Genomic DNA, 26,595 nt, shown 5'->3' on the forward strand with positions numbered 1-26,595 from the left:
GCTTCCGTTGTAAGGTCGCTCCCATGCTTTTGTTCCCTCGGGAGGGTCGAAATCGCTGCCTCTGCTTGCAAGGGAGTTGCAGGCGGTGCAGCGGCGGCCTCACACCGCCATGCTGCGCGAGGGCGAGAGGAGCCTGCTGGTGGCAGAGCTGCTGATGGTGCTGAGCAGAGAAGAAGGCAGCGGCGGTGTGGATGATATCTTCTGTCTGTGCACCCGGGCGTTCGTCGAGTGAGTTGATCCCGTGGCTCTTTTCGATCGCCTAGATCAGAGGTCTCCAAACTCGGCCACTTTAAGTCTTGTGAAGTCCACAGGTTTTAACATTGCCCAGTGTGAAGACCTCTGGCCTAGAGCTGTGCTTCTCAACTTCAGGATTTTTTAGATGTAGGGACTTCAAATCCCAGCTTGCTGTGCTCCTATCTTAAAAGACCCCAAGGTTGAAATCTAGTGGCTTACGTCGTTGTAGCTGTGTGTGTGTGTGTGTGCGCGCGCGCGCGCGTGGCGGGCAGGGATTTCGAATTTCTGACTTGAGTCGAGCCCCTTAGTCTTTTGCAAGAAAAAATAGCTCTTGTGCTAATTCAAAAGCATAACAGATTACCACGTTATCTCTCAGCGCTTAGGTCTTAGGAAATTGTTATGACAACAATTAGATCTAGTAGATCTCAATGGAAATTAAGGCCAGCAGTCTACTCCTCCTTCTCCTTCTTTTTCTTCTCCTCCTCCTTTTTGGAAAGATGCATTTTGTAAGGGAAAGTTGCTGTGCCCATTTAACCGGGCTTCTTGATACAGCACAGTCTGAACCAAGCGTGTTTTCATTAACGCCACATGGTGTCTTAATAAAGTTGCATGGAAATGTTAATAGAATACATTACAGAGCTGCAACTTATTTTACTGTACTATTATTATTTTTATTTATTTATTTTTATTTATTAGATTTGTATGCAGCCCCTCTCTACAGACTCAGAGCGGCTCATTATTACTATATTATATAATTATAATATATATTATAATAATATATATTATTATTATAAGCATAGAAGGATGCTTTGTAAAACTAGTCTGGAATGTGTCTCCTAAACTGCAAATAGGAATTAGCTTCTATTAACAATATTCTTATCTGCTTCAGTTGCTACTGTATAGGTTTTTAGAACCAAAAAATGAAAATACTAGGATTCCCTTTTATAATACTTCACTGTTTCAGTTCAAGGCTATTTGAAGATTATTTATCTCAGCACAAGTCTGCCAGTATTTAGAAATTTCATCCAGATATCCTCCCTATGCAAAAAGAGGTCTTTCCACAGCTTTTGAATCAATCTCTTTTTCACCAAATTAGGGAAAGCATTGCTAGCACAAATAGAACATTTGATTATGTGTTTCTAGCTATTTAAGGAAACCAGGTGATAAGACCTTTCTCTTCACTGTTTATTTTTGAATGTGTGAGATATCTTTTTTTCTGTATAACAGTATTCATTTGTCTGTAAAATTAAGCAGCTTCAAACTTATTTCTGTAGTTTAAATTAAGTTGTGTGTAGTATGCTTATTTTTGGCTGATTGAAATTTTGGTATTGATATACCAAGTTAAGTTTAGCTATGCACATTAAGCACATGAGATACATACTGGGGGAAAAACGCCTTTATTAACCATTTGTGTTGTTCCTTGATGCTTTACTCCCATATCTCATTGATGTTATTGATTTTTTTTCCTCCAGAGATCAAAAATTATGCAAACTAGGCTTAAAAGGCTATTATGTTAAAGATGCTGATGACAGCATAGGTGAGTTTTTATAGAAAAGTTATTTCTTGTTCTTTGTTGAAAAGTTACTTCTTGTTTTGCCTTTTTGCAGCCATTGTAATAGATCACTAATAATAATAATAATAATAATAATAATAATAATTTATTAGATTTGTATGCCGCCCCTCTCCAGAGACTCGGAGCGGATGAGAATTAATATTTTCAGGGGTATTTAATTGACTAGTACATTTAAAGCTTTTATAAAAAGACACTTCTGATTAACTTCCAGCTTCCCCATCAACTTTTATTATAAAACCTGATCATGTGACCACCAGCACGGCAAACGTAGAAAATCCAGGTTGGCTCCTAAGCACATGAAGTGTGATCACATGACTGGAATTTTGAGAACCATCATCTTTATTCTAAAGAATTCTATTAAATGCTACTCACTAGCACCATGTTAAATCTGGTTGAAGTGTTTCTTAACTGAAGACTGTATTTTTTATTTTTTTGGGAAAAGTTTCTTTATTGTTTAAAAAAAAATTCTCACATGTTTGGTTTGGGTTTTACAGATCTTATTCCATTTCATTTCAATTACCTTTTGTATATATCACTCATTTTCCTATCTCTTCTATAAAATTGTATACATTTCAATATAAATACCATAAGTAGAATACATTTTTAGCATTGAAGAAAAGACAGAAAATGCTTGTACTTCGTTTCTATTAATATTATAAGGTATTTGCTATTCTTTCTATATATACTGATACTATACATTGTTACATTTTTAGTTTTTCTTTAGAATCCATTTGTACCATGTTCGTTTTAATTCTTTACTTTTAATTCCCTTAATTGAGTTTGTAATTTCATCCATCTCTACACATCTATATATTTTGTCAATAATTAAACTCTTCGATGGGGTCTGTTCACTTTTCCACATTTGCGCTAGCGACATTCTAGTTGCAGTATTTATGTGAGTCATAAGAAAAAGTGTTTGCTTAGAATAGAGTCTTTTCCAGATTCCTAGAAGCATACCTTCTGGAATGTATTCTATCTCCTCGTTAAATCTGGTTGAAGTGTTTATTAACTGAGGATTGTATTTTTTTTTTAAAGTAGATGGTAGAGAAGTTATGAGTTTCTGGGAAAGTATTGAATAAGGGAAATCTCAAAAACATATGATAGAGGGGCTGGACCATGATGGTGAACCTATGGCACATGTGCCAGAAGTGGCACGCAGAGCCATCTCTCCAGGCATGCGAAGCATCGTCCATTGCTCTTCTGGGTTTCAGTGCACCAGGCGGCAGTTCTTCATGTGCGCTGTAGCACCGGAAACTTGAAAACCAGCTGTCCGATGTGTGTGCTAGCAAGATGGTCTTCCGGTTTCTGGCGCACGTATTCACACCGATCACCTAGTCTTCCAGTTTCCTGCACGCATGCATGCACCCATTTTGGCACTCTGTGCCAAAAAGGTTCAGCAATACTAGATTAGAATGCTACAAGTGGAAGGGGAAAAAATCGAGACACCAGACAAAATAGAGCAAAAATGAAAATAATGGTGAAAAAAGTCTAGAAGTGCTATGAGTTTATGAGGGGCAATCCATAATCCCCAAAACCTAGTTTTCGTCTTGAAACCAATCTAGTTTTCTTCATCAGAAATCCAAAATTGATGTACATAACTTTTATTATGTATTAACAGGCGAAGAGGAAGTTACTGAAGATAATGAAAAAGAGGCAAAACCTATCTTTGAGATTACTGAAAAACTTAACAGTCTTCCTCTGGAGGTGGATGATGTCGAACCAGATTCAGAAACTGAACTGATGATGAGTATGGGATTGCCCATACAGTTTGGTAGTTTTTCAGCCAATAAAACAAAAGCGGTAAAACCCAATTTAATTCAGTTTAAATTATTGAATTAGAAAATAAATTAAGAAATATGCAGTGTAATTGTATTGCATATTAAGAGAATAGTAACTGAATGCAATGAACATGATACTTTTTCCTCCTCCTGTTTTCCCCACAACAACCCTGCACGGTGGGTTGGGGTGGAGAGACAGACTGAACCAAAGTTGCCCAGCTAGTTTTCATGACAGGGTGGAACTAGCCTTCTGATATTTTATTTTGTTTGATTGACGGCGAAAGAAGACTCGGTGCAAATGTGTCTAAATGGTTTTAATTAACAATAAAATAGGTTTCTTTATGAACAACTGAAGCAATAAACTGGAAATCCAGATGTGCTTTATTTGAAGATGCCTTGATTGTATTGCCTTCAGTGCAATAGATATTTTTCCTTTTTATTGATAAAATAGCCATCCTGTGGCTTCAAAGAAGGACTCCTGTGGGTTTTTTTTAACCTGTTCCTCTTCTAATAATACTTAAGGAAGCATTCATAATCTCCACCAGTGTTTGTTTTAATGGCCGATATTTTCACAGTTCATCAGAAAGTGCCAAATTGGAAGATTGGTACCAATAGGATATATTGGAGCTGAACTTGCAATCTAGGATTACTCTATTTGCTTGTTTTTGCATTACATTTTAGGACCCTGAGAAGACTGGAAAGATAGTTAACAAAACGACGAAGAAAAAGAAAAGGAAGAAAAAAATGCTACAGGAAGATATTCATGAAACCATGCGGCAGTGCTTGGAAGAAGACGATGATGACCATTCTCTTTCTGATGATGAAATCTTAGTGGGAAAGGAAAATGATTGTGCTGAATGCTGTAAAAATGGAAGCATGCCACTGAATGAACTCCATATAAATGAAGAATGGGAGAAATACTGGCATCAGTTTGGAGAAGAACTTCTATGGAAAAGCTGGGAAAAGAAACAGGAAGGAGCTAATCCTGAACCTTGGAATAATCCTGAAATGAAGGATAAGTGGGAGCAACACTATAATGAGCTCTACTGGTATTATTGGGAACAGTTTCGCTACTGGGCAAGTCAAGGTTGGACTGTTGAGGTCACACGTGGCAGTGATCTAGAAATGAATAATAAGCAGTCAGAAAAATCATTGAACCCAGGCATTCATGAAGACCATGGAGAAGCACAGGACTCAGCCTTTTACACTTATCCTCCTTCCATAGACATTTGTAAAGAAAATCCTATTGTACATAATGATCCCAGTAATGATTATATTTTTTCTAAAATCAGTGAAATAAATCTTAATTCAGAAGAAACAGAACACAGTGAATTTCAAAGTGCAGCTGATACTGAAAATATCAGTATAGAACCAACTTCAGCAAGCATTGCAAGGCATAGTCCTCACAATTGTGGCCAGACTGAGAAATCAGATAAGGGAACAAGAGAAGGAAGTGTGTCTTCTAATAATGGATGCTCAAATCAGCCAGGTTAGTATTCCAGTCTTAAACTGGTATTTTTGTGTCTATTGGAAATAATTGAGCTATCAGGTTTTTAAACCACTTGATCCAGGTTCCTTAACAGCATCAAAAATTCCTAGATGCAATCAGCACTGAAATTTATTTGGATGATTCTGATTCTACCATACTTTAAAAATATTATTAATATGAATATTAGCCATTGGATTCTTTGGAATATTGCATATTAGCAAATCAGTAGTTTGATTTTAAAACATCTAAAGTATGTTGATTATGATTTTAAAATTGAGATTACTTTAGCAACTTTAATTGAGCCCTTTAGAATGTTTCTACATAAAGGAAGGCTTATATAGTTTTTAGAGATTACATTTGCTACTAACCAGCATGATAATCACACTCATAATTTTTAAAGTTTATTGGACAACCTAGAGCAGTGATGGCAAAACTTTTTTGGTTTGCGTGCCAAAAGGGTATGTGGGGTCAGCTAGCATGCATGTATCTGCTCACACCCCTTGGTAATAAGGGCATGAGCGACTGAGTAGAAACTCCCTGTCCAAATAGGGCTGCAACTGGTGCACCAGGTGAACCTGGACAAATGCCCCCCTCGCCACAGCCGAAAGATGATGCTCCAAAGTCAGCTGTGGATCGAGGAGGACATCCAAGATATACTAGGACTGATCAATATTGCTTGGCATGGTCAACTTTTAATTCTATCAAAAAAGCCTAAGTACTTTTACTATACATTATATGTTTTGTTTCGTTTTTCTTTTTAAAATGTTTTAATTTCTATAATAAAGCAACCAAATTTAGGAAAAAAATTTCTAGTATAGTATAATAATATTCCTAAATCAGATACTTATAACACATTCCTGTAACACCTTTGTCTTTCAGAAATTATTGTAAATGGATCAATAAATTAATCCACTTAGAGAAAAGAAAACTATATTGTTTCTTTCTCAAAAGGTTTAATTTTAAATATATCATTCTGTTATGTTTTTTTCTTTTTTCTATACTAGCCTCACAGCAGGAACTTTTGGATACCACAGCAAAGGGAAGTTCTGACAGTAATGATGGTGATGATGAGCCCCCTGATCATAAACCTGTCAAACTAAAGAGGAGGTAGGGTATCATTGTTCTGCTGCTATTTAGCTTGGGGAGGGGGAGGGGTATATTTGATAATTGTGCTGGAGGGCTGCAGCACGAGGCTTCATTATGTATTCTTGTTTTTGATTGTGTTGAGCATCTCTTTTTTCCTGTTAACATGTACGTCTATTTTAATCTTACGATACTTTTTTTGGGTGGAGAGCTATTATTATTATTATTAATAATAATTATTATTATTAATTATTAATTATTATTAATTATTATTATTAATTATTATTATTATTATTATTATTATATGCCGCCCCTCTCCGAAGACTCGGAGTAGTTAAAGCATAAAGCTTGCAGTCAGGAGACTTTTAATTATAGTCCCATCTTAGGTGCAAAGCTAGCCAGTCACTTTCTCTCAGTGCCAGAAGGGCACAGGGGTACACCACTTCTAAAAAACATTGCCAAGAAAACTATAGGGACTTGTCCAGATGATGTTCAAGAATCAGACATAATTGCATGGAGAGAGATAGAGGCAGGCAGGCAGGCAGGCAGGCAGACAGATAGACAGATAGGTAGATAGGTAGAGATGATAGAGAGAGAGATGATGGATGGGTGGGTGGGTGGATGGAGGTGATTCCTATTTTAAAATGAGAGGAAACAAAATCCAGGAAGTGTTTCCAAGGACCAATGGCTACCCATTCCCTGTTTAGGAAGTAATTCAGATATGTTGCAAAATAGAAGGCTATTCTGTTCCATGATATATGTTGGCTGAGAACATATGTATTTACTTATGAGCTTTACTTTTTATAACTAAATTATTTTCAGCTTTAGTCTCTGCTATAATGCGCATACTGTTGAAGTAGGAGAAGAATTTTACTGTTTGGTTCTGCGTTTTTTATACTATATTAAACTATTTAGCCAGTTTTTCATTGATATACTACAGCATAAAAAAGGTAATAAACATTTTGATTAGTGTTATCAAATCAAATGTATTCAATGCAGTCTTTGACCAGAGTTTACAATTTAAAAAGTACAGTAAACAAGGAAATAATTGAATACAGCAATTTGTCACTGAGGAAGAAAAAAATATTATATATTAAAATGTTTTGTATACTTTTACAACGGTAAAGATATCTGGACACCTGATCTATGAATGTGAGGTTAGCATCCTTTTAAAAATAATAAAAATAAAATGTATCTGCATAGTCCTTGTATTTGGAAATGGTTGAGCCAATCAGAGCACATCTTGGGGCATATAGACAGAGCACCATATTATAGCGAGTTTCTACCTAGCAGCCACAGGGGCAGTCTCTCTAATTAAGGAGTCCCATTAAATCTTCCCACTGGGGAGCTGATGGGCGAGAATTGACACATGGGTCAGTGCTGGTTAGATGATAGAAATTGTTTTGAGTGAAAGGGATACTCATTCCTAATATTTAATTTTTAAAATGCTCTATCTTCAGTTCAAATGGCAACAAACCTTTACTTTTAATTATTCATCATGGTTTGAATTGTAATGGATATTGTGATTTCTTTCAAGCCATGAACTAGATGCTGAAGAAAATCCTCAGGATGATTCAGATGGAATTTTCCACCAATTGGGGCTCCAACATGGCACAGGACAAAAGTAATGTATACTAAAAGTTTTTTTTAACATCATGTGGACTAGTGCTGCTCAAACTTAGCAATATTAAGACAGCATGCTGGTTTGGGTATTCTGGGAGTTGAATGCTCATGTCTTAATATTGATAAATTTGTCTTAGACCTGTCCTAAAAGCAGTTTTGTCTTTAAGTGAAGATTTACCCCACAGTGCTGCCTAAATACAATTAAGTACTGGAAATTTTTCTTTTTTTAAAAAAAAATTAATTAATTTTTAACAAATTTATATTACACACAACATAAAACAGCGCATAGTGAAATGTGCCCAACACCCAGACACACACACATTCCCCACCACCAAATCGGGGGTGTTTCTTGTATAGTCCACTTGACCCAAGAGCAATATATCTATTTACATATTATAGAGTGATTCCAATTTATTTCTTGAACCTTCGTCTCGGATTCTGCTCATCATATATCGTCTTACCTTGTCCCACCAGTTGTCCCAACTCAGTTTCATTATCCAAATTTATCCTTTTATCCATAATTTCAAATTGAATATGATCCACCATGTACCTATACCAATTTTGCATTGTCCATTTTGTCGCATCCTTCCAACCCAAAACTATTACTGCCTGAGCGCTTTCTATTGCTGCTTTTTTTATTTCTCTAAATTCTCCCATCGCATTGCTTTTAACTAATACTGCCATTTCCTTAGTGATTGTCCATTGTATATTTAGCATTCTATTGATATCCTCTTTCACTTTTTGCCAAAATTCCTCCACTATCGGGCATTCCCAAAACATATGCATAAACACTCCTTTGTCTTGACACCCATGCCAACAATTCCCCCTGACATTCTGCTGAAAGTGTGCGAGTTGAACGGGAGTTAAATACCACTTATGTACTCAGAATTTTTCAATATATAAAATATTGAAGGATTTCTACCATTGAAGACAGTAAAAAAATAGTCTTAAGCAGGGATGAAATGTTTCCAGTTCATTCGTGACTATCAGTGGTCGGAGAGCCAGTCGCGAAGGGAACACAAAGCCCCTACCTTCACAGATGCCACCATTTGGCTTCTTTTACCATCTGCACATGCACAGAAGGCTTTGCGCATGCGCCCAGGGTAAAAGAACCCAAATGGCAGTGTCCAGACAGGTGGGTGGAGCCTTGTGCTCCCTTCACGATTGGCTCTCCGACCACTGATAGGCACAAGTGAACTGGGAGCATTTCACCTCTGCTCTTAAGATACCAGAGAATGAAATGAATGTAAATTATACTAATGATTCCTGCAATCTGAGATGATTGTGGTTTGGTTTTTTTAAAGATGCAGAATATATTAAGGTTTTTAGTATATTATAACTAACCAACAATACAGTGATCCCTCGATTATCGCGAGGGTTCCGTTCCAAGACCCCTCGCGATAATCGATTTTTCGCGATGTAGGGTTGCGGAAGTAAAAACACCATCTGCGCATGCGTGCCCTGTTTTCATGGCCGCGCATGCGCAGATGGTGGAGGTGGGGAGCAACAAAAGTGCGGAAGCCGACAGATTGCAGCACCCGCTCGCCCGCCGTTCGCCGCTCGCCCGCCGTTCGCCCGGCCACCCGCCGTTCGCTCGCTGCTCGCCCAGCCACCCGGGTTCGGGGGGGGTGCTGGGAAGCCCCCCAGGCCGGCTGCGACCTTTTAAAACAGCCGCGCCGCTTCCCAGCTGAGTCCTGAAGCCAAACGCGGAAGTTCGCCTTTGGCGTTTGGCTTCAGGACTCAGCTGGGAAGCGGCGCGGCTGTTTTAAAAGGTCGCAGCCGGCCTTGGGGGCTTCCCAGCACCCCCCCAAACCCGGGTTGGGGGCTCGGGGGGTGCTGGGAAGCCCCCCAGGCCGGCTGCGACCTTTTAAAACAGCCGCGCCGCTTCCCAACTGACTCCCGAAGCCAAACGCGGAAGTGGTTTTTTTTAAAATTAATATTTTTTTTTAAATCGCGATATAGCGTTTCGCGAAGATCGAGATCGCGAAACTCGAGGGATCACTGTATCTACAAACTTGTGATATAGATATGGCGACTTTAGAGAAAGTCAAAAATCATAGATAGAAAGTCTACAGGTCATATATAGCAACCAAATACAAAATTCAGTTTAAACATGTTTACATCATAATTACTACGGGACAAAATGTGTGGTGAAATCATTGCAAATGTTTAAAAAATTGGATCATCCTTCAAAACACGGACTCTCCTGCCCCAACTAATTTGTATGGTTTTGGAAGTGTTTTTAAAGCCAAGATGCATTTTAAAAATACTGGGTTACATCCATTGTGGCCTCAACATATACTACATATAACTTCTGAATTCCAAGATAAATTGCATATAAATTATACTTAACCCATCTTAAAAAGTAAAAAATACAGTTTTGCTTATATTTCTCCATCTCTCTCTCTCTCACACACACACACACAAACAAACAAAATGCAGGCCATCTTTCTAAATAGTAAAATTTTAATTTCTTCTCTTCAGATACAAAGGCATTCCTGGCTTCAGTGAAAGAAAAGTAATTCGTCTTAATAAAAATATAAAATTTAAATCAGAGTTTTTGGACATGCGCAGAACCATCAAGTCTAAAAACAAGCATATATATTTTACAGATGAACCTGAAACATTTATGTTGAAGAAAAGTAAGACCTTAAATAAGGTATCTATTTTGTTTGCATAGGGACTATAATATAATACATACTCTGCACTATAATACTCTGGTTATTTCTTTATTACAGTAGACTACCTTTTCTAATGTTCATGTTTTAACTGCACTACACTGAATAATATCAAACAATTAAATTACATAAAATAGTATAAATTTTCTAGCAAATGTTAAGTGATAACAGAAACGATACTGGTGGCTGTAAGTTGTTGGGAAACTGAAGAAGAAATACTTGCAGTTTCTAAATGATTACAAGGTTTTGTTCTCAATGTAGAATGTTTGCAGACACTTATTAACTAATGACTTGTGTTATGGCATTCTGTACTTAGAGGCATTAAGGGAAAAGGTAGAAGTAGAATGTATTTATAAAAAGTTTATATGTTAAAAAGATGTTAGCATTTGGAAATAAAACTACAATGGTTAGGTCTTGGGGACAAATATGAAGCATAAATAACATTTCCTGTTTCTGATAATGGACTTAAGTATACAATCCGCACAAATCCCAGCGACCTGTGAGGTCCCACAGAGTTGGCCTTCTCCGGGTCCTGTCGACTAAACAATGCCGTTTGGCGGGACCCAGGGGAAGAGCCTTCTCTGTGGCGGCCCCGGCCGTCTGGAACCAACTCCCCCCACCCTCCTTGCCTTTCGTAAGCTCCTCAAAACCCACCTCTGTCATCATGCATGTGAGAATTGAGATATTCCCTTCCCCTATGGCTTATAAAAAAAATATGCATAGTATGTCTGTATGTATGATTGGTTTCTTAAATTGAGGTTTCTTTCTAAATTAACTTAAATATTAGATTTGTTTATATTGTTTTATTACTGTTTAGCCGCCCCGAGTCTACGGAGAGGGGCGGCATACAAATGTGATGATAGATAGATAGATAGATAGATAGATAGATAGATAGATAGATAGATAGATAGATAGATAGATAGATAGATAGATAGATAGACAGACAGACAGACAGACAGACAGACAGACAGACAGATGTGGTGAAGATTACCAGTAGATTTGGGAGGGCCTCAATCTTTTCATAAGTATCCAAAATTTTTAGGGGAATGCCTTTGCAGCATCTGACAGACAGATATCACTGGTAAGATTCTAATCTTAGTGTGCCATTATGTATGGAAAGGACAATTCATACAAACATGCCCACTTTTTCACTCACTATTTTGAAAGAAAGATTAATAGATCTAAATGTGAGCAGAAGACCCATGCACACGAGAACTTCTAATTACCAATCTGTTTCTTCAAGCTAGATTTTTAAAGCATAATGTCTTCTAAAGTTAGAATTGTTTTGTTTGACTTTTACAACATGTAGTATTTTTAGGTTCAGAAATTCTTGCAAAAAGCAAATGAAGATGTGAAAATTGGATCTGAAGGTAGAGTCTATCTGAAGGTAGAGTCTTCTAGCAGCAGTGACTCAGATAAAAAAGAAAATGCTTCTCAACTACAGAAGAATTTGAGTCTCCAAAATTGTGACTTGCTATATCCTAGTTCAGATACCCACGAACTTGACAGTATTGAAGAAAAGAGCAAGGAAAAGCTGATAGGAGAAGGAGAAAAAGCTTCATTAGGAAGAGAACTCATTTGCCTGGATATTCCAGACTACCTACAAATGGAAACAGAAGGTATGTGAAATTTAAAATAATGTTGTCTTTATAGATGTACATATTTGTATAGTACATAGACAGGAATATTATAAGAAAAAATATATAATTGACTAATAACAAATGGTGGTTTTGTACTTAGGTTTTCCTGGGTGGGATTTTTTGTTTTTTCCATTTTTAAAGTGTCATATTATCCTTACATTTTATACAGCCATTAAATAAATAAGTCTACGGAGTCTAATAAATAATAATAATAATAATAAATGTCCAAAGAATTTATGTTTTATCACTGTAGTAGATGCTAATAATTTAGCACATCACACCAGAAAGCGTTTGGTTTCTTGAATATTGTGTCTTCAAAAGTTGAAGTAATATTAATTATTTGCTGTTGTCATACGTATTTTTTAAATGTTCTTTTTTTTGACATAGGTGAACCAAATACTATGAAAAAGAAGAAAAATAAAAAGGTGCAGAAATGGAAAAACAGAAACCTTAAGTGCCTTCCTCATGAAATAATCGATGATCCTGAGCTGACTAAATACTGGGCACAACGATATAGACTGTTCTCCCGTTTTGATGAAGGGATTCAGTTAGATAGAGGTAGGTTTTTAATAATACTGCATTTTAGGACCTAAAAACTGTTTTCAATTAATAACCAAGTTCTCTGATGAATCGTTCACTTCCATAATGCTTGATGCTGTGGCCATTTTTAGGTTTGCAATTAATGAAGCGCTAGTATTCTTTCTATTTTATGAACAAGCACCAAACAGGTAAAAGTAGTCCTCAAGTTATGACAGTTCATTTAATTAATGACCATTCAAAGTTACATCACTGAAAAAAGTGACTTACGACCATTTTTCACAATTATGATCGTTACAGCATTCTCCGTGGGCAAAAGTGATTTACATTTGAATACTTGATGGTTTTTATTTATGACGGTCACAGTGTCCCAAGGTTATATGACCATTTTTTGTGACCTTCTGGCAAGCAAAGTTAACGAGAAGCCAGATTCACTTAACAATCATGTTATTAATTTAACAACTGCAGCGATTCACTTCACAAACGTGGCAAGAAATGTTGTAAAATGGGGGGGGGGGATCCCTTCACAAATGTATCACTTAGAAACATAAATTCCAAGCTCAATTGTTGTAAGTCGAGGGCTTCCTGTATATACAGTCTGTTCACTCCCCATGAGAATGAAGTGAGCCAAATACCAGTGTTTTACTGTGATGCTTGACTATGTCAATCACAAAATTGCCAGGAACAGAAGCCAACGAAGTTTGGCATTTTTTTGAAGTCCAAGATTACTGTTGTGAGTGCTCCTTGGCCATCTCAGGTCATGTCAGATTCTGAGGAGGATGAGCCAGGTCCCTCTGGACACCCTGGGCCAGTGGGGTTGCCAGCTGATGCAGAGAGTGAGAGTGAGGGAGAAAGTGACCTGAGGAACCACTAGAAGGGCCTGATATGACAATGGGGAAGTGGTCCCAGTCGGATGAGAAAGACATTAGAGTGGATAGTCCATGGATAGATTATCGATATAGGAGATTGCTGAGAAGGCAAGAGGAGTTGCATAATAAAAGGTATTAACTTACAGCTTTACCTCTTTGGGGTGTGATGTCACTTCCAGGCAGTATAAAAGCAAAGGATTTGGGGTAATTGGGTGTGGGGTTTCAATGCCGTTCCATTGAAGAGGTTTTAGAGTGAGGGGGTGCTTGAAAAAGGCTTCGAAATCATGCTTTCTGCCTCAATAAAAGACATTATCTGCTGGGTGATTTTTGCACAGGATTTTGGTGAGCTGATTTATATTCTTGAATGATAAATGGAGTTGGTTATCTAAGGCAGTGTTTCCCAACCTTGGCCACTTGAAGGTATTTGGATTTCAATTCCCAGAATTCCCCAGCCAGCAAAAGCTGGCTGGGGAATTCTGGGAGTTGAAGTCCAGATATCTTCAATTGGCCAAGGTTGGGAAACACTGATCTAAGGAATGCCATTTAGGACGAATTTGGTGCCTTTCCCAGACTTGGTTGAGGGAAATAACTCCCTTTTCCTTGCCATTTAAAATCTGCTTTTTGCTGTGTGTGCTTTTATCAGCACACAAAGAGTGTGATTTTACCATGCAATAAGGGACTTTTGAGTCGGTGGGTTCGCTCTGAGGGCCGTGCACAGAACAACTACTATGACAACAGGGTGCTGAATTCAGGCATTACATCAAACTGCCATAGAAAGGGAGAAAAAAAACCCCTAATGAGATCAACACGTGAGCTGTGTGTATTTATAAACTTCTTATTCATGGTATGTCAAGACAATCCAGGAATTCTGATTTCTTATCACCTGCCAGTATTGAAACTAAGAATCTGCCCCCTGGGAATTACCATAGGAGATTGGGCGTCATAGAAATCAAATTAATAAATAATAAATAAATAATGGGTTGAGCAAGGGATGCCTTTGTGTGATTTTCCAGGGCAGCTTTACACTTGTGTCCTTAATTTATGTAACTGTGTGGCTATTCAATAAAATGTACTTGCACTGACATACTTGATTTTTTGAGATTTCTTTTTAAGGCCATATCACAAATGTATTAACTTATTCTTTTTTTTAATCAGAGGGATGGTTTTCCGTAACACCTGAGAAGATTGCCCAACACATTGCAGACCGTGTAAGGCTGTCCTTTGACGCTGACATAATAGCAGATGCATTTTGTGGTGTTGGAGGAAATGCTATTCAGTTTGCCTTGGCAGGAAAAAGAGGTAAATTATTTAATTAGGTTTGATATTAGCTATTAGCCATTAGATATTTCATAGCAGCAATAATGGATTGCTAGTTCAGACTAAGAAATTGTTCCCGCTTAGTGTTTCTCAATCTGGAAACTTTAAGATACCTGGACTTCAACTTCCAGAGTTCCCCTGCCAGCATTGTAGCTGGGGAATTGAAAACCAGATATTGCTCTTTGAATTGTAAAAAAAAAAATATTTTAGCTAAATAACTACAGATGTAGGTGGTAATTCTAGGAAATATATACAGTAATACCTCGTCTTACGAACTTAATTGGTTCCGGGAGGAGGTTCGTAAGGCGAAAAGTTCATAAGACGAAACATTGTTTCCCATAGGAAACAATGTAAAATCAATTAATGTGTACAAGCAAAAAAACCTCCCACAAAAACGACGCTCCGTTGGGCGCCGCCACCCAGCTGTCACCTTTTGAAACAGCCGGGCGCTTCTCAGCGTTCTCCCGAACGACGAACCCGGAGGTTCTGCAAAAGTTTGGGGGGACGCCGAGAAGCCCCACCGCACAGCTATCAGCTTTGCAAAAGAACCACGGAGGTGTCGGTCGGTTGGGAGGCTCAAACGGAGGTGGGGAATCCCAATAGGGAAATTCCATGGGCGGAGCTTTGACGTCACGAAGACGTCATTCCTGGAGTCCATGTTTTGGCCGGCCAGGAAGGACGTCTCCATGACGTCAAAGCTCTGCCCATGGAATTCTCTATTGGGATTCCCCACCTCCGTTTGAGCCTCCCGACCGGCTGACAGCTCCATGGCTCTTTTGCAAAGCTGACGTCCACCCGAACGCCAAACCCAAACTTTTGTTGAACTTCTGGATTTGGCGTTCGGGAGAACGCCGAGAAGTCCCCCGGCTGTTTCAAAAGGTGATAGCCCGGCAGCGGGGCTTCTCTGCGGCCTCACGAACGCCGAACCCAGAAGTTCGGCAAAAGTTCGAGTTCAGTGTTTGGGTTCGGGAGGACACCGAGAAGCCCCCTGGCTGTTTCAAAAGGTGACAGCTGGGGGGCGGGGCTTCTCGGCGGCCAACCGAACCTGAACTTTTGCTGAACTTCCAGGTTCGGCGTTTGGGCGGTGGGTTCGTAAGGCGAAAAAAGTTCATAAGAAGAGGCAAATATTTTCCGAATCCCCGATTCATATCTCGGAAAGTTCATATGATGGGTTCGTATCATGAGGTACTACTGTATATATTAGCTACAACTAGGCTAATTACTTTTTTCTAGAAAGTATCTGAAATTTTCTGTTTTATGGTTTTTCTTTTTTTAGCTGGCTAATACTTAAAATTGTGTCATCTTTTCAGTAATTGCAGTTGACATTGACCCTGTGAAGATCCAACTCGCTCACAATAATGCCATGGTTTACGGAGTGGCAGACCAGATAGAATTCATATGTGGTGATTTCATGAAGCTGGCATCCAATCTGAAAGCAGATGTTGTGTTTTTGAGTCCTCCCTGGGGTGGACCTGAATATGCTGCTGCAGAAATCTTTGATATTCAAACAATGATTTCTCCTGATGGATATCCTTTTTAAAAAATCATTTTGTTGTAGCCTTCGTTCTGCAAAGATAAAACTGATGTTATTTTCCTTTGAGTGACAAAGATCTATACTTTAACATTAGGGGGGTTCTTTGTTCCCTAATGGCACAGTGGTTAGAATGCAGTACTGCAGGCTAATTCTGCTGACTGACAGTTGCCAGCTATTCGGTAGTTTGATTCTCACCAGCTCGAAGTTGACTCAGCTTTCCATCCTTCCGAGTTTGGTAAAATGAGACTCCAGATTGTTGGGGAAAATACGCTGACTCTGTAAACTGTTTAGAGAGGGCTGTGAAGCAGTACATAAATCTAAGTGCTTATTGCTGTTTTGTTTCTAATCAATCGATTTCAAACTTCAATGGAAGTGAACAATAAGGTGATAAATAAAAATCCATACACAAATAAAAAAAAATATTTGTAGCTCAGGGTTGAAATAAGGTGTCCTTGGTGCTCTCTGATGATGTTACCTAGTTTGGATAATGAAATGTCTGCAACAAAACAAGCTTAGAGCACCAACGACCCCACAAAAATCCACATAGCTTCTTTTGGTTTACTTATGATTATAATAAATATCAAAGGAAATACCATTAAGATTTTCAGTGTAGAGTTTAATTTTTTTTAAAATTATTTCTCATGGCAGTTTTGCATTCATTATATGAACTACAGTATTTGAAGCTGTCTGATTTTGTACAAAGTTTTAAAAAATGAATTTTAAGTCACCTGAAAGATTTTTATGTTTGCTTTTAAAATTATCCGATATGACAGGTTTTTTACCTACAAAGTTGCACATTTAGTTGTATATTAAGTTCTATCTGTAAAGTAAACCAAATATGAATGGAATTAAATTAGCTCATAAAGCTGAAAGATTTCAAATGCTATGCAAATCTTACAATGAACTGTTATTACCAGCCCAATAATACTGTCCATATTAACATGCTTCAGTTTTGTTTAAAATAAGTTGTTTAATACAGTGCCATCTAGTGTTATAGTTAGAATAATTGAAACTACTGTATATAGAGTTGATTGACTCAGCATGAATTTGTATATATGTCTCAGAGATTGGGATCAGTAACAAAATTGACCACTCAGTCCTGAGAGATGGGCTTCCCGTTCCCCATGTCCATCATTATTCTCCATGTCCACCACAGCCAATCATTAAATTTTAGATTTATTGCTGGGCGGGAAGAGGTGCTTCTACTTTATGTCCTAAGGCTGGTCAGCAGAATGGTTATGCAGCAAAATAAATGGAAATTAGGCTATAGAAACAAATGGCAGAATGCAGTGTATAATGTCAGAATGAAATAAAGTAGTAAGAATAGAAATAAAACATTTTTTTAATAAGGAACTTCTAGAAATTATTATTGTTCCGCTAAATTAACCATTCCAAGTTGATAATACTTCCTCCTCCAATATGGGTTGATCTATAAATTTCCATCAGTTAAAAAGGAAGCAATTTCAAAAGCTGTTGTCCCGATTCTGGTTAAATTTTCTGTTTCTGTTCTCTTCTGTTTATGATGAAAAATATAATAAAGCCTTCCTATAGTTATTCAGTAAAAATAATTCTTATTTAGATTATGAATATATAAAAACATTTGTATTTAGTTTTTAGATGTGGAAAGATGTATATTTAAGAAAATTATCCTGCTGAAAGAACCATTTCAATATAACATTCGTTTTTTTCTTAACACAATTTTACATTCGACATTTTTAACCTGTCCCAGAAGATTAGCAACAACATTGTTTATTTTCTTCCACGTAACGCTGACATAGATCAGGTGAGTTATGAATTATAGATAAAATGAATACTTTTAGTCAAAACTAAAGTGTGAATTAGGGTTTCTGGTCTGTATGTACATTTGTGTAATGTGATATGTTTGTATGTTTTGTGTGTTGTATTTTTAACACTTTACGGAGTTTAGAATGTATGCTATTCAGAATAATTTGCAATTGGAATAATCTATACAGTGTTCCCTCGATTTTCGCGGGTTCGAACTTCGCGAAAAATCTATACCACGGGTATTCAAAAATATTAATTAAAAAATACTTCATGGGTTTTTTCCCTATTCCACAGTTTTTCCCACCCGATGACATCATATGTCATCGCCAAACTTTTGTCTGCCTTTAATAAATATTTTTTTAAATAAACTTTAATAATAAACATGGTGAGTAATAATCTGAATGGTTGCTAAGGGAATGGAAAATTGCAATTTAGGGGTTTAAAGTGTTAAGGGAAGGCTTGTGATACTGTTCATAGCCAAAAATAGTGTATTTACTTCCGCATCTCTACTTTGCGGAAATTCGACTTTCGCGGGCGGTCTCGGAACGCATCCCCCGCGAAAAGTGAGGGAACACTGTATATCTATATATCCATTCATAAAATAAATTTGCATCTTACTTGTTAACTAAACTTCCCCATCTCTGTTTCTTCATACAAAACTTCAATAGGGAAATGGAATTGTCTTTTTCTGCAGAACTATTATGAAATTCCAAGAGCATGTACATTGCCTAACCTTGGTATAAAGCAGTGATGGGGCAAACCTTTTTTTCCTCGGGTGCTGAAAGAATGTGCACGTATGCTATTGTGCATGCACAAGTGCCCACACCCCTAATTCAATGCCTGCGGAGAGCAAAAACAGTTCCCCCACCATTCGGAGGCCCTCTGGAGGACCAGAAATGGCCTGTTTCCCAACTTCAGGTGGGCTCAGTAGGCTCGTGTTTCGCCAACCCAGGCTCCAAAGGGTTCCCTGGAGTTGGGGAGGGTAAAAAAAACCCTCTCCCATCTCCCTGGAGGCTCTCTGGAAGCCAAAAACACTCCCAGAGCCTCTGTGCAAGCCAAAAATCAGCTGGGCGGCACACACATGCATTTTGGAGCTGAGCTAGGGCAACAGTTTGCATGCCAGCAGATATGCCTCTGTAGGTTCGCCACCACTGGTATAAAGTATATAAGGGGTAGTGTAAATATCTGTTTTTGATGCAGAGCAAGTGCTTATTTTTCACAAATGCCTATTTTTTTACATTTCACACCAAACAAATTGAATCTCTTTGACTCTACCTCCTTTCTCCGGACCAAAATGTTGCTTATTTTTCCCTAAAGATTCTAATGACTCTTGCCTTCCTCTTACTAAACAGACTTTGCACTTCCTACACTCACTAGTCTTACACTTTAAAAAAAGATCAGGGAAGAATAGTAAAAGCTGAATGGCTATGGACAGAACTTTCCAACTAGTGTGTTTTGAGGACTGATCTGTGTCTGTCATCAATATTCCTTGTTTGTGACATATATAGTGTTGACTTTCTAGATTTGTTATAGTTTAATTGTAAATATCCTGCTGTGGATTGCCATTATCTGGAATTAAAACATAACTTCATATGTATACTTCTGTTATTTATTGAGGCTATAAAAACTTTGTTTCTTTACATTTCCTCTAGAGGGAGCAGCAGTTCTAAAAATAAGTGAAAATTTGTTATATTTTAAAACAGAAAAAAGATGGACTATTCAGAGCATGTTGGACACATTTGGAACAAAACTAGTTGGGGTTAGATAAATGCTAAAACTATGACAGCATTTACAGGCACTATAATCTACGTTTAATATAAATTAATTTGTTTTAAAATCTCAGAGATGTAGTGCTTTATTAGATCAGGAGTGCGGATCTCAAGTTGAGTCGGAGCCACCAAAACTCAGTAGATAAATTTAGGTCAGTCACTTGCTTGGTTTGTTGTTGTTGGGAAAAGTAGGAAAATCATTGTCTATACTAGGGCTGTCAAACTCGCGCGCTAGATACATCATGTGCCGGCCACCCCCACATTTAGGGAAGGGGAAATAAGTCCTGATACGTCAAGTGACAACGACGTGACGACACAACTTTGACACCCCTGGTCTATACTGTCTAGAGTTTCTGAACATAATAGCATTCTATGCTATAAAACTATTATTTAAATAGCAACCTATTCACTTGAATACAATCTATCAAATGAAAATAGCATCTAATTCATTGCAATCCCAAAATAGATAGTAATGAACTTTAGATTATTCTCTAGTATCTTAAAATTTTACATATTGAGGTAATAACTTCTGTAATTACTCAATGTCCACACGTCAGTTACTAACATGCTAGTGCATAGGTTAAATTGAATGTGGTCATTTCTTACGGCATTATTGCCCCGACGCTAGGCAGTTTACAGCCAGTTCTCTTTTTGCAGAAGTACAGATGATTGTGAAAATGTTTTATGCCAAGCCTACATAAAAATGTTTTACAAGGTTCAAGACCCTGAAGTCAACAATAGGTTACTTTCATTTGTATTAATACTTTTGATTCTATTCATTTATTAAATTTATATGTAATGCTTGTTATCATACAATGCTCAGTGGTAGTCAAGCAAAAAATGTCAACAGTAAAAAAAAACCAAATCAGAAATAAAAACAATCACTGTAAAATCAAAAATAGAAATACAGAAAAAGAAAATTCACAAGATGGTATCGCCTTCATTAAATTAAAAAGTAAGCCAGAAGACTATCAATGTCAGGACAAGATGAATGTCCACAGAAAAGATGTTCCACACAATTAAGTCCATATTGGAGAAACAGACAATCCCGGTCTAGTGCTCTTACTCTGTCAACTTCCCAAGTAATATGTCTGAGACAGGTGGATTGTAATTGGAGAGGCAGTCCTGAAGCCATATAATGCTTTATATGTCAAAATAACCATTTAAAATTGCATGTGGAAAGCATTATCTTTGTAGGGCCTGCAGCAGAACTATAATATGCTGCTGGCTCTAAGTGTCAGTTAGCAGGCATGTTGTTGTATTTTGTGCTAATTACTTTTAAAAGGTAGAGTGTTCCAAAATACAATTTCATAGTAACAGGAACATGAATTACTCTGTGAATTACTTTTCATATGGTTGAGATAGTAGAGGGGCTAAAAACCCCTGGTGACAGCTGTTGGCATAGCCACCTGGTCAGTGATATGATACAGCAGAGTCTTCAAATTGGCAACTTTAAGACTTGTGATTTCAACTCCCAGAATTCTGTGACTGTAAAAAGTTGATCCCATCAATAACTACAAGCTGAACTGAACTCCAATATGCGTTAAAAAAAAAAAGACTAGAACTACATAGTCTCTCTACAATTCACATAAACTAAAAATTAAAATCATGTTATTTAAGTATAATCACATTGCCTAAGGCAGGGATAGATAACTTGAAGGTCTTGAATGCCTTTTTGCTGCCCCATTTCCTTTTTTTTTTGGGGGGGGGGGGGTGTTTTCAAAATCCCTTCTGACCACACTTTTAGAAAATCAACAGCATGTTTCCAACTATATTATACTGTACTCTAAATTGGTAACATAAGCCCTAAAATAGGATGAATGTACTTAAACCAAAATACTTACATGTGCTCTGTCTCTCCATATATATTTATACAGTATTGCATCTGCATAGGGATTTTGAAACTTAAGTCCAATGTATTTGGTGAGAAATCGCTATAAAATAGAATGATTAAAATTTTGTTGACTGAACAAAAATTGCAGGAACAATTGAATGCATTTATCTTTCGCACTAACAATTGAGCAATACTGTACACAATTTCTCTACAAAGAATTGTGAAATACAGAAGTTCCCCTTACAGTGTTAAATGTCAAAGTTCAGTGACCTGTGAAGAATCCTGAATTATAAAGTTACAGCCATTCTCAATCCCTATAACACTCCTAGCGGTATTGTATGACCAATATCTTATTGATACAAGGAGCAGGAAAGTAACTATTGAATGTCTAACTACTCTCTGTATACTATAATAGGGTGGTGCAATTATGTGGCACAACTGAGATTTTACTTTAGGCTGCACTTATGATTAATGGACAATATTAATTTTAACTCAATAATTAAAATGGGTAGGTCCTGCAATATACATTGTTTGACCAGTTCAATTAAGAAAGTTTTTCTGAATTTTATTTAAGGTAAAGATATAAAAGTCACTAAACTTTTATTGAATGCAACAACAGCACATACACAAATAGAATAATTTAAGGAAGCTCAAGATAGTGTAGCATATTTTATGATCACTTGTGCCTTCAATAGGAATTCTGGAATGGATGGTCTACATGGATGTTAAGAGTCAACACAGATTTGATTGCACATGAGAATGAAAAGTATGAAAAAATACCTAGCCAGAACCTGACAGTGTAACAAACAAGTTCTGATATTATTTAAACTTTGAATCTGGAATTTTTCTTTGGGGATTTTTTGGGTTTTTTTAAAGTAGTTTTTTTTAGATGGCTGACTACTTTTACTTTTGCATTCCAGGTAATTGAATGAAAAGAATCACACAATTTCTTTTTAAAATAATATTCATCTTTTCCTCACTCTTCAGTTATATTTTATTTTAAATAATCATTTAACAGAGAGAGTTCAGTGCATTTAAACTTGTGTTTAAGACTTAAAATAAAAGTGAAAATTTTCAGATAAGTTAGGAATTCATAATAAACGTAAAATACCAAAAAACAATTATTTGGTCTTTCATACATGATTGTAAACAAAATTTGAAAGAAACTCTTCTAAATAATGTTAATAAAAGTGGGAAATAATACAATGAACATAATGTACACTGACTACTTTTTCTACTAATAATAATTTTATGTACATCAGTAAATTGTCATAGATAGTTCTTAACTTTCAAACAATTCCGCAAAATTCCTTTTGTTGGTTTTGTCATCCTTTTTCTCTCTGAGATTCTCTGAGATTCTTTGATAAACTTATTGTTTATTGAATCCTTTTAATGCCTTCTAATTATTTAGTACTATAATATCTTGTACCAGTTAATAATTATTCAGGGTGCACTATGCTTCTGTGCACAATGTGTAATTCATTGAGAATATTTTTACATTCGTCCTATATTTCCGGAGTAGATAGTTTCTAAACTAATATTTTAGCAATTCCTTGGGATTGGAGCATTACAGTTTTAATGCTTTGGGTTTTATATCTTTTCCAAGTCTTTCTTTCCTATCTATTGCCTCTTTCAAAATCCTTTTGTTGTTTTTAAGTAGCCTTCATGCTTTTTGTATTTCCTGCTTCAATGCATTACTTCTTGTTTTTTTGGTTTCCTACTGTGGAACTGACAGGATGCTGAAAAGGCTTTTTTCCCCCTTTTACAGAAAGATAGGGGTTGGGGAAAATCTATTTTCACTACATCTTTGCGCAAGGATCCTTTATGACACAGATGGGGGTTGATTCTATGGCTGGCAGTGGGTGTGCTAGATGATATTGGGACAAACATGAAATTCTGAACACATAAGCACCTGGTTTACCCATTTCCAACAGCTTTTGCAGCCATTCACAGGTTGAGCTTAGATATTCTAGAAGGGAAGTCTATCTACTGTATGAGGCACTTGAGTATTGATAGGAACAAAATTAATCAGAATATTTTAATGCAATGTAGCAGAGATGCTTTTATATTTTTACAGCAAGTCTGAAATAAGGGTTGGGAAAGAACAGAACAAAAAGTGGAAGCGAACATAAATTTCTTTTTGTCTTATTTTTACCACTTTTGAATTTTTTTTAATCCTCTTGCTCACCCAGTTGTTCTGCCGGCCTGTTTCAAGCGCCTGTAATTACAGGGTAATTAGTCTAGGAAGACACACACCACACGATAAAAGGAAAACCCAAAAGTTTTTATAAACAGAAAAACAGAAACAGCTCCCTTTTTAAATGTCGAAGGGATTTTCTGGTACAAATAAAGCATAGGTTAAATGCAATCCAATTGCTCACCCAATAACTAGGAAATTGAGTCCAATGCTAAAGTCCAGAGACTCCCCACACAATCTTGAACAGCACAAAAACCACGATCTTGACGAAACAATGAATCAGATAAACTGCCATGAGGCTAAAACACCAAGCTGTACTTTTATCTGTAGCACTAATTACAGCAGCCCCACCCAACCACAGGTGGCCTCATTTTCTTTTGTAATAATCCTTCAGTTGTTGTCTCCTATGCATCACTCTACGCATGCATGGATGTGTCATTAATTCTTGTTCAGAATCCAGGGATGATACAGATGATTGATTTCGTCCTGGGCTGTCTGCCAAACTTCCCTCTTCCCTGTCACTCACGCTTCCTTGGTCAGAGGAGGCTTCATTGGCAGATTCCATCGGAAGCAAAACAGGCCTGCGGCATGTGGATGTTTCACCCACATCCACATTCCTTGGGGCAGGAGCTGGGCCAGAGCTAACCACAACACCAGTCAGCATTTATTTATTTATTTATTGGATTTGTATGCCGCCCCTCTCCGGAGACTCGCGGCGGCTAACAGCAATAACAAAACAGCATATAATAATAATCCAATACTAAAAACAGTTAAAAACCCATTATTATAAAAAACCAAACATACATACAGACATGCCATGCATAAAATTGTAAAGGCCTAGGGGGAAAGAGTATCTCAATTCCCCCATGCCTGGCGGCAGAGGTGGATTTTAAGCAGCTTACGAAAGGCAAGGAGGGTAGGGGCAATTCTAATCTCTGGGGGGAGTTGGTTCCAGAGGGCCGGGCCGCCACAGAAGGCTCTTCCCCTGGGTCCCGCCAAGCGACATTGTTTAGTTGATGGGACCCGGAGAAGACCCACTCTGTGGGACCTAATTGGTCGCTGGGATTCGTGCAGCAGAAGGCGGTCCCTGAGATAATCTGGTCCAGTGCCATGAAGGGCTTTATAGTTCATAACCAACACTTTGAATTGTGACCGGAAACTGATCGGCAACCAATGCAGACTGCGGAGTGTTGGTGTAACATGGGCATATTTGGGAAAGCCCATGATTGCTCTCGCAGCTGCATTCTGCACGATCTGAAGTTTCCGAACACTTTTCAAAGGTAGCCCCATGTAGAGAGCGTTACAGTAGTCGAGCCTCGAGGTGATGAGGGCATGAGTGACTGTGAGCATGTATGAGGAGAGGAAAATATTTGGTATCAGTAAAAGAGAATATTTGTATCTCAGGATAGATAGGAGTAAAATATTTTTTAACAATGACCAGTTATTTCTTGAAAAGGATTTTGAAATTAGTGATTATCTATCCATTTATTACGAGTTTGGAATAAGTTAGTGCAAAAAGAAATCCTGGAAAAAAGCATTATGGAAAGAAAGCATTTCTAATCCTAATTCTAAAATTAAATTGCTAGAAGAAATGTTCCACTTCGTAAATAATAAAGTATAACTGAAACTTATACTAGGGGTTTTCCCATAAAGAAGCAACTATATCTCAAATTTCTAATTTTATGGTAATTTTGTTGTTGTTGTTGTTTTACAGGTAGCCTCCTTAGCTGGGCCAGGAGGAAAAGTTGAAATAGAACAAAATTTTCTGAATAACAGATTGAAGACTATAACTGCTTATTTTGGAGATTTAATCAGACAAGATATATCCTGACTTATTTATTAGTAAGCTGTTTATTGGGGGGAAAGAGTTAATTAAAATTTAATGTATCATTGATTTTATTTACTTTTGTTAATTTTTTATTGCAAAGTGTTCCATGTTCCATTGAACTTGAGAAAACAATGGTGTAAAATGTTTGTCATAAACACCAATAAAATTTTTTACAAAAAGACTTAAAATATATTTTGATAGTAAAAAGATGAGAAGCGATTCAAGGATGATTCCATATTTACATTACTTAAATTAATCTATTTGTTTCTATCCTAATAAACCATTTTAAATTTGGCTATGAAAAGGTTTAAAAAAGAGGAACCTGCTCTTTCAGCAGAGTGGAAGGAAGTTATTTAAGGAACTATGTCATTTCTTACTCCTTTGAAATATTGTATCAATTGCTTTTCATCATCATTGGCTGAGATTATGGAGTAATTTATATCTATATTGTGAATGGAAATTGACTGAAATAAAAGAATATAACTATGTAAATTTCATCAATCCCCAAAGGATTAATGAAACATTCATTTACAAATACAGTGGTATCTCATCTTACGAACGCCTCTTCTAACGAACTTTTCAAGATACGAACCCGGTGTTTAATATTTTTTTGCCTCTTCTTCCGAACCATTTTCACCTTACGAACCCAAGCAGCTGCTGCTGGGATGAAGGGGTTTCTTTTTTTCCCCTTTTTTGAAGAAAGAAAAGGGAGGGGCTGCTTGGAGTAGGAAACATTTTGCAGAGAACAACGTGCTTGCAAAGGGAACTGAAAGGGTGTCTTTTTAAGAAAGAAAAGGGAGGAGGGAGGGGCAGCTTGGGGGAGGAAA

General features: G+C 37.2%; 1 protein-coding gene across 1 annotated transcript; it reads left to right on the forward strand.

Moving 5' to 3' along the window:
- TGS1 (trimethylguanosine synthase 1) lies at nucleotides 1-25,947 on the forward strand. Its single transcript, XM_070747771.1, has 13 exons — nucleotides 1-228; nucleotides 1,707-1,771; nucleotides 3,426-3,607; nucleotides 4,267-5,074; nucleotides 6,079-6,181; nucleotides 7,695-7,781; nucleotides 10,265-10,439; nucleotides 11,777-12,077; nucleotides 12,486-12,656; nucleotides 14,660-14,803; nucleotides 16,132-16,348; nucleotides 18,060-18,138; nucleotides 25,655-25,947. Exons 1-13 carry the CDS (start codon nucleotides 110-112, stop codon nucleotides 25,769-25,771), a joined length of 2,568 nt encoding a protein of 855 aa, XP_070603872.1. The 5' UTR covers nucleotides 1-109; the 3' UTR covers nucleotides 25,772-25,947.
- The last annotated feature ends 648 nt before the right edge of the window (nucleotides 25,948-26,595 follow it).

This window comes from Erythrolamprus reginae, chromosome 3, assembly GCF_031021105.1.
Source record: "Erythrolamprus reginae isolate rEryReg1 chromosome 3, rEryReg1.hap1, whole genome shotgun sequence".
Taxonomy (NCBI): Eukaryota; Metazoa; Chordata; class Lepidosauria; order Squamata; family Dipsadidae; genus Erythrolamprus; species Erythrolamprus reginae.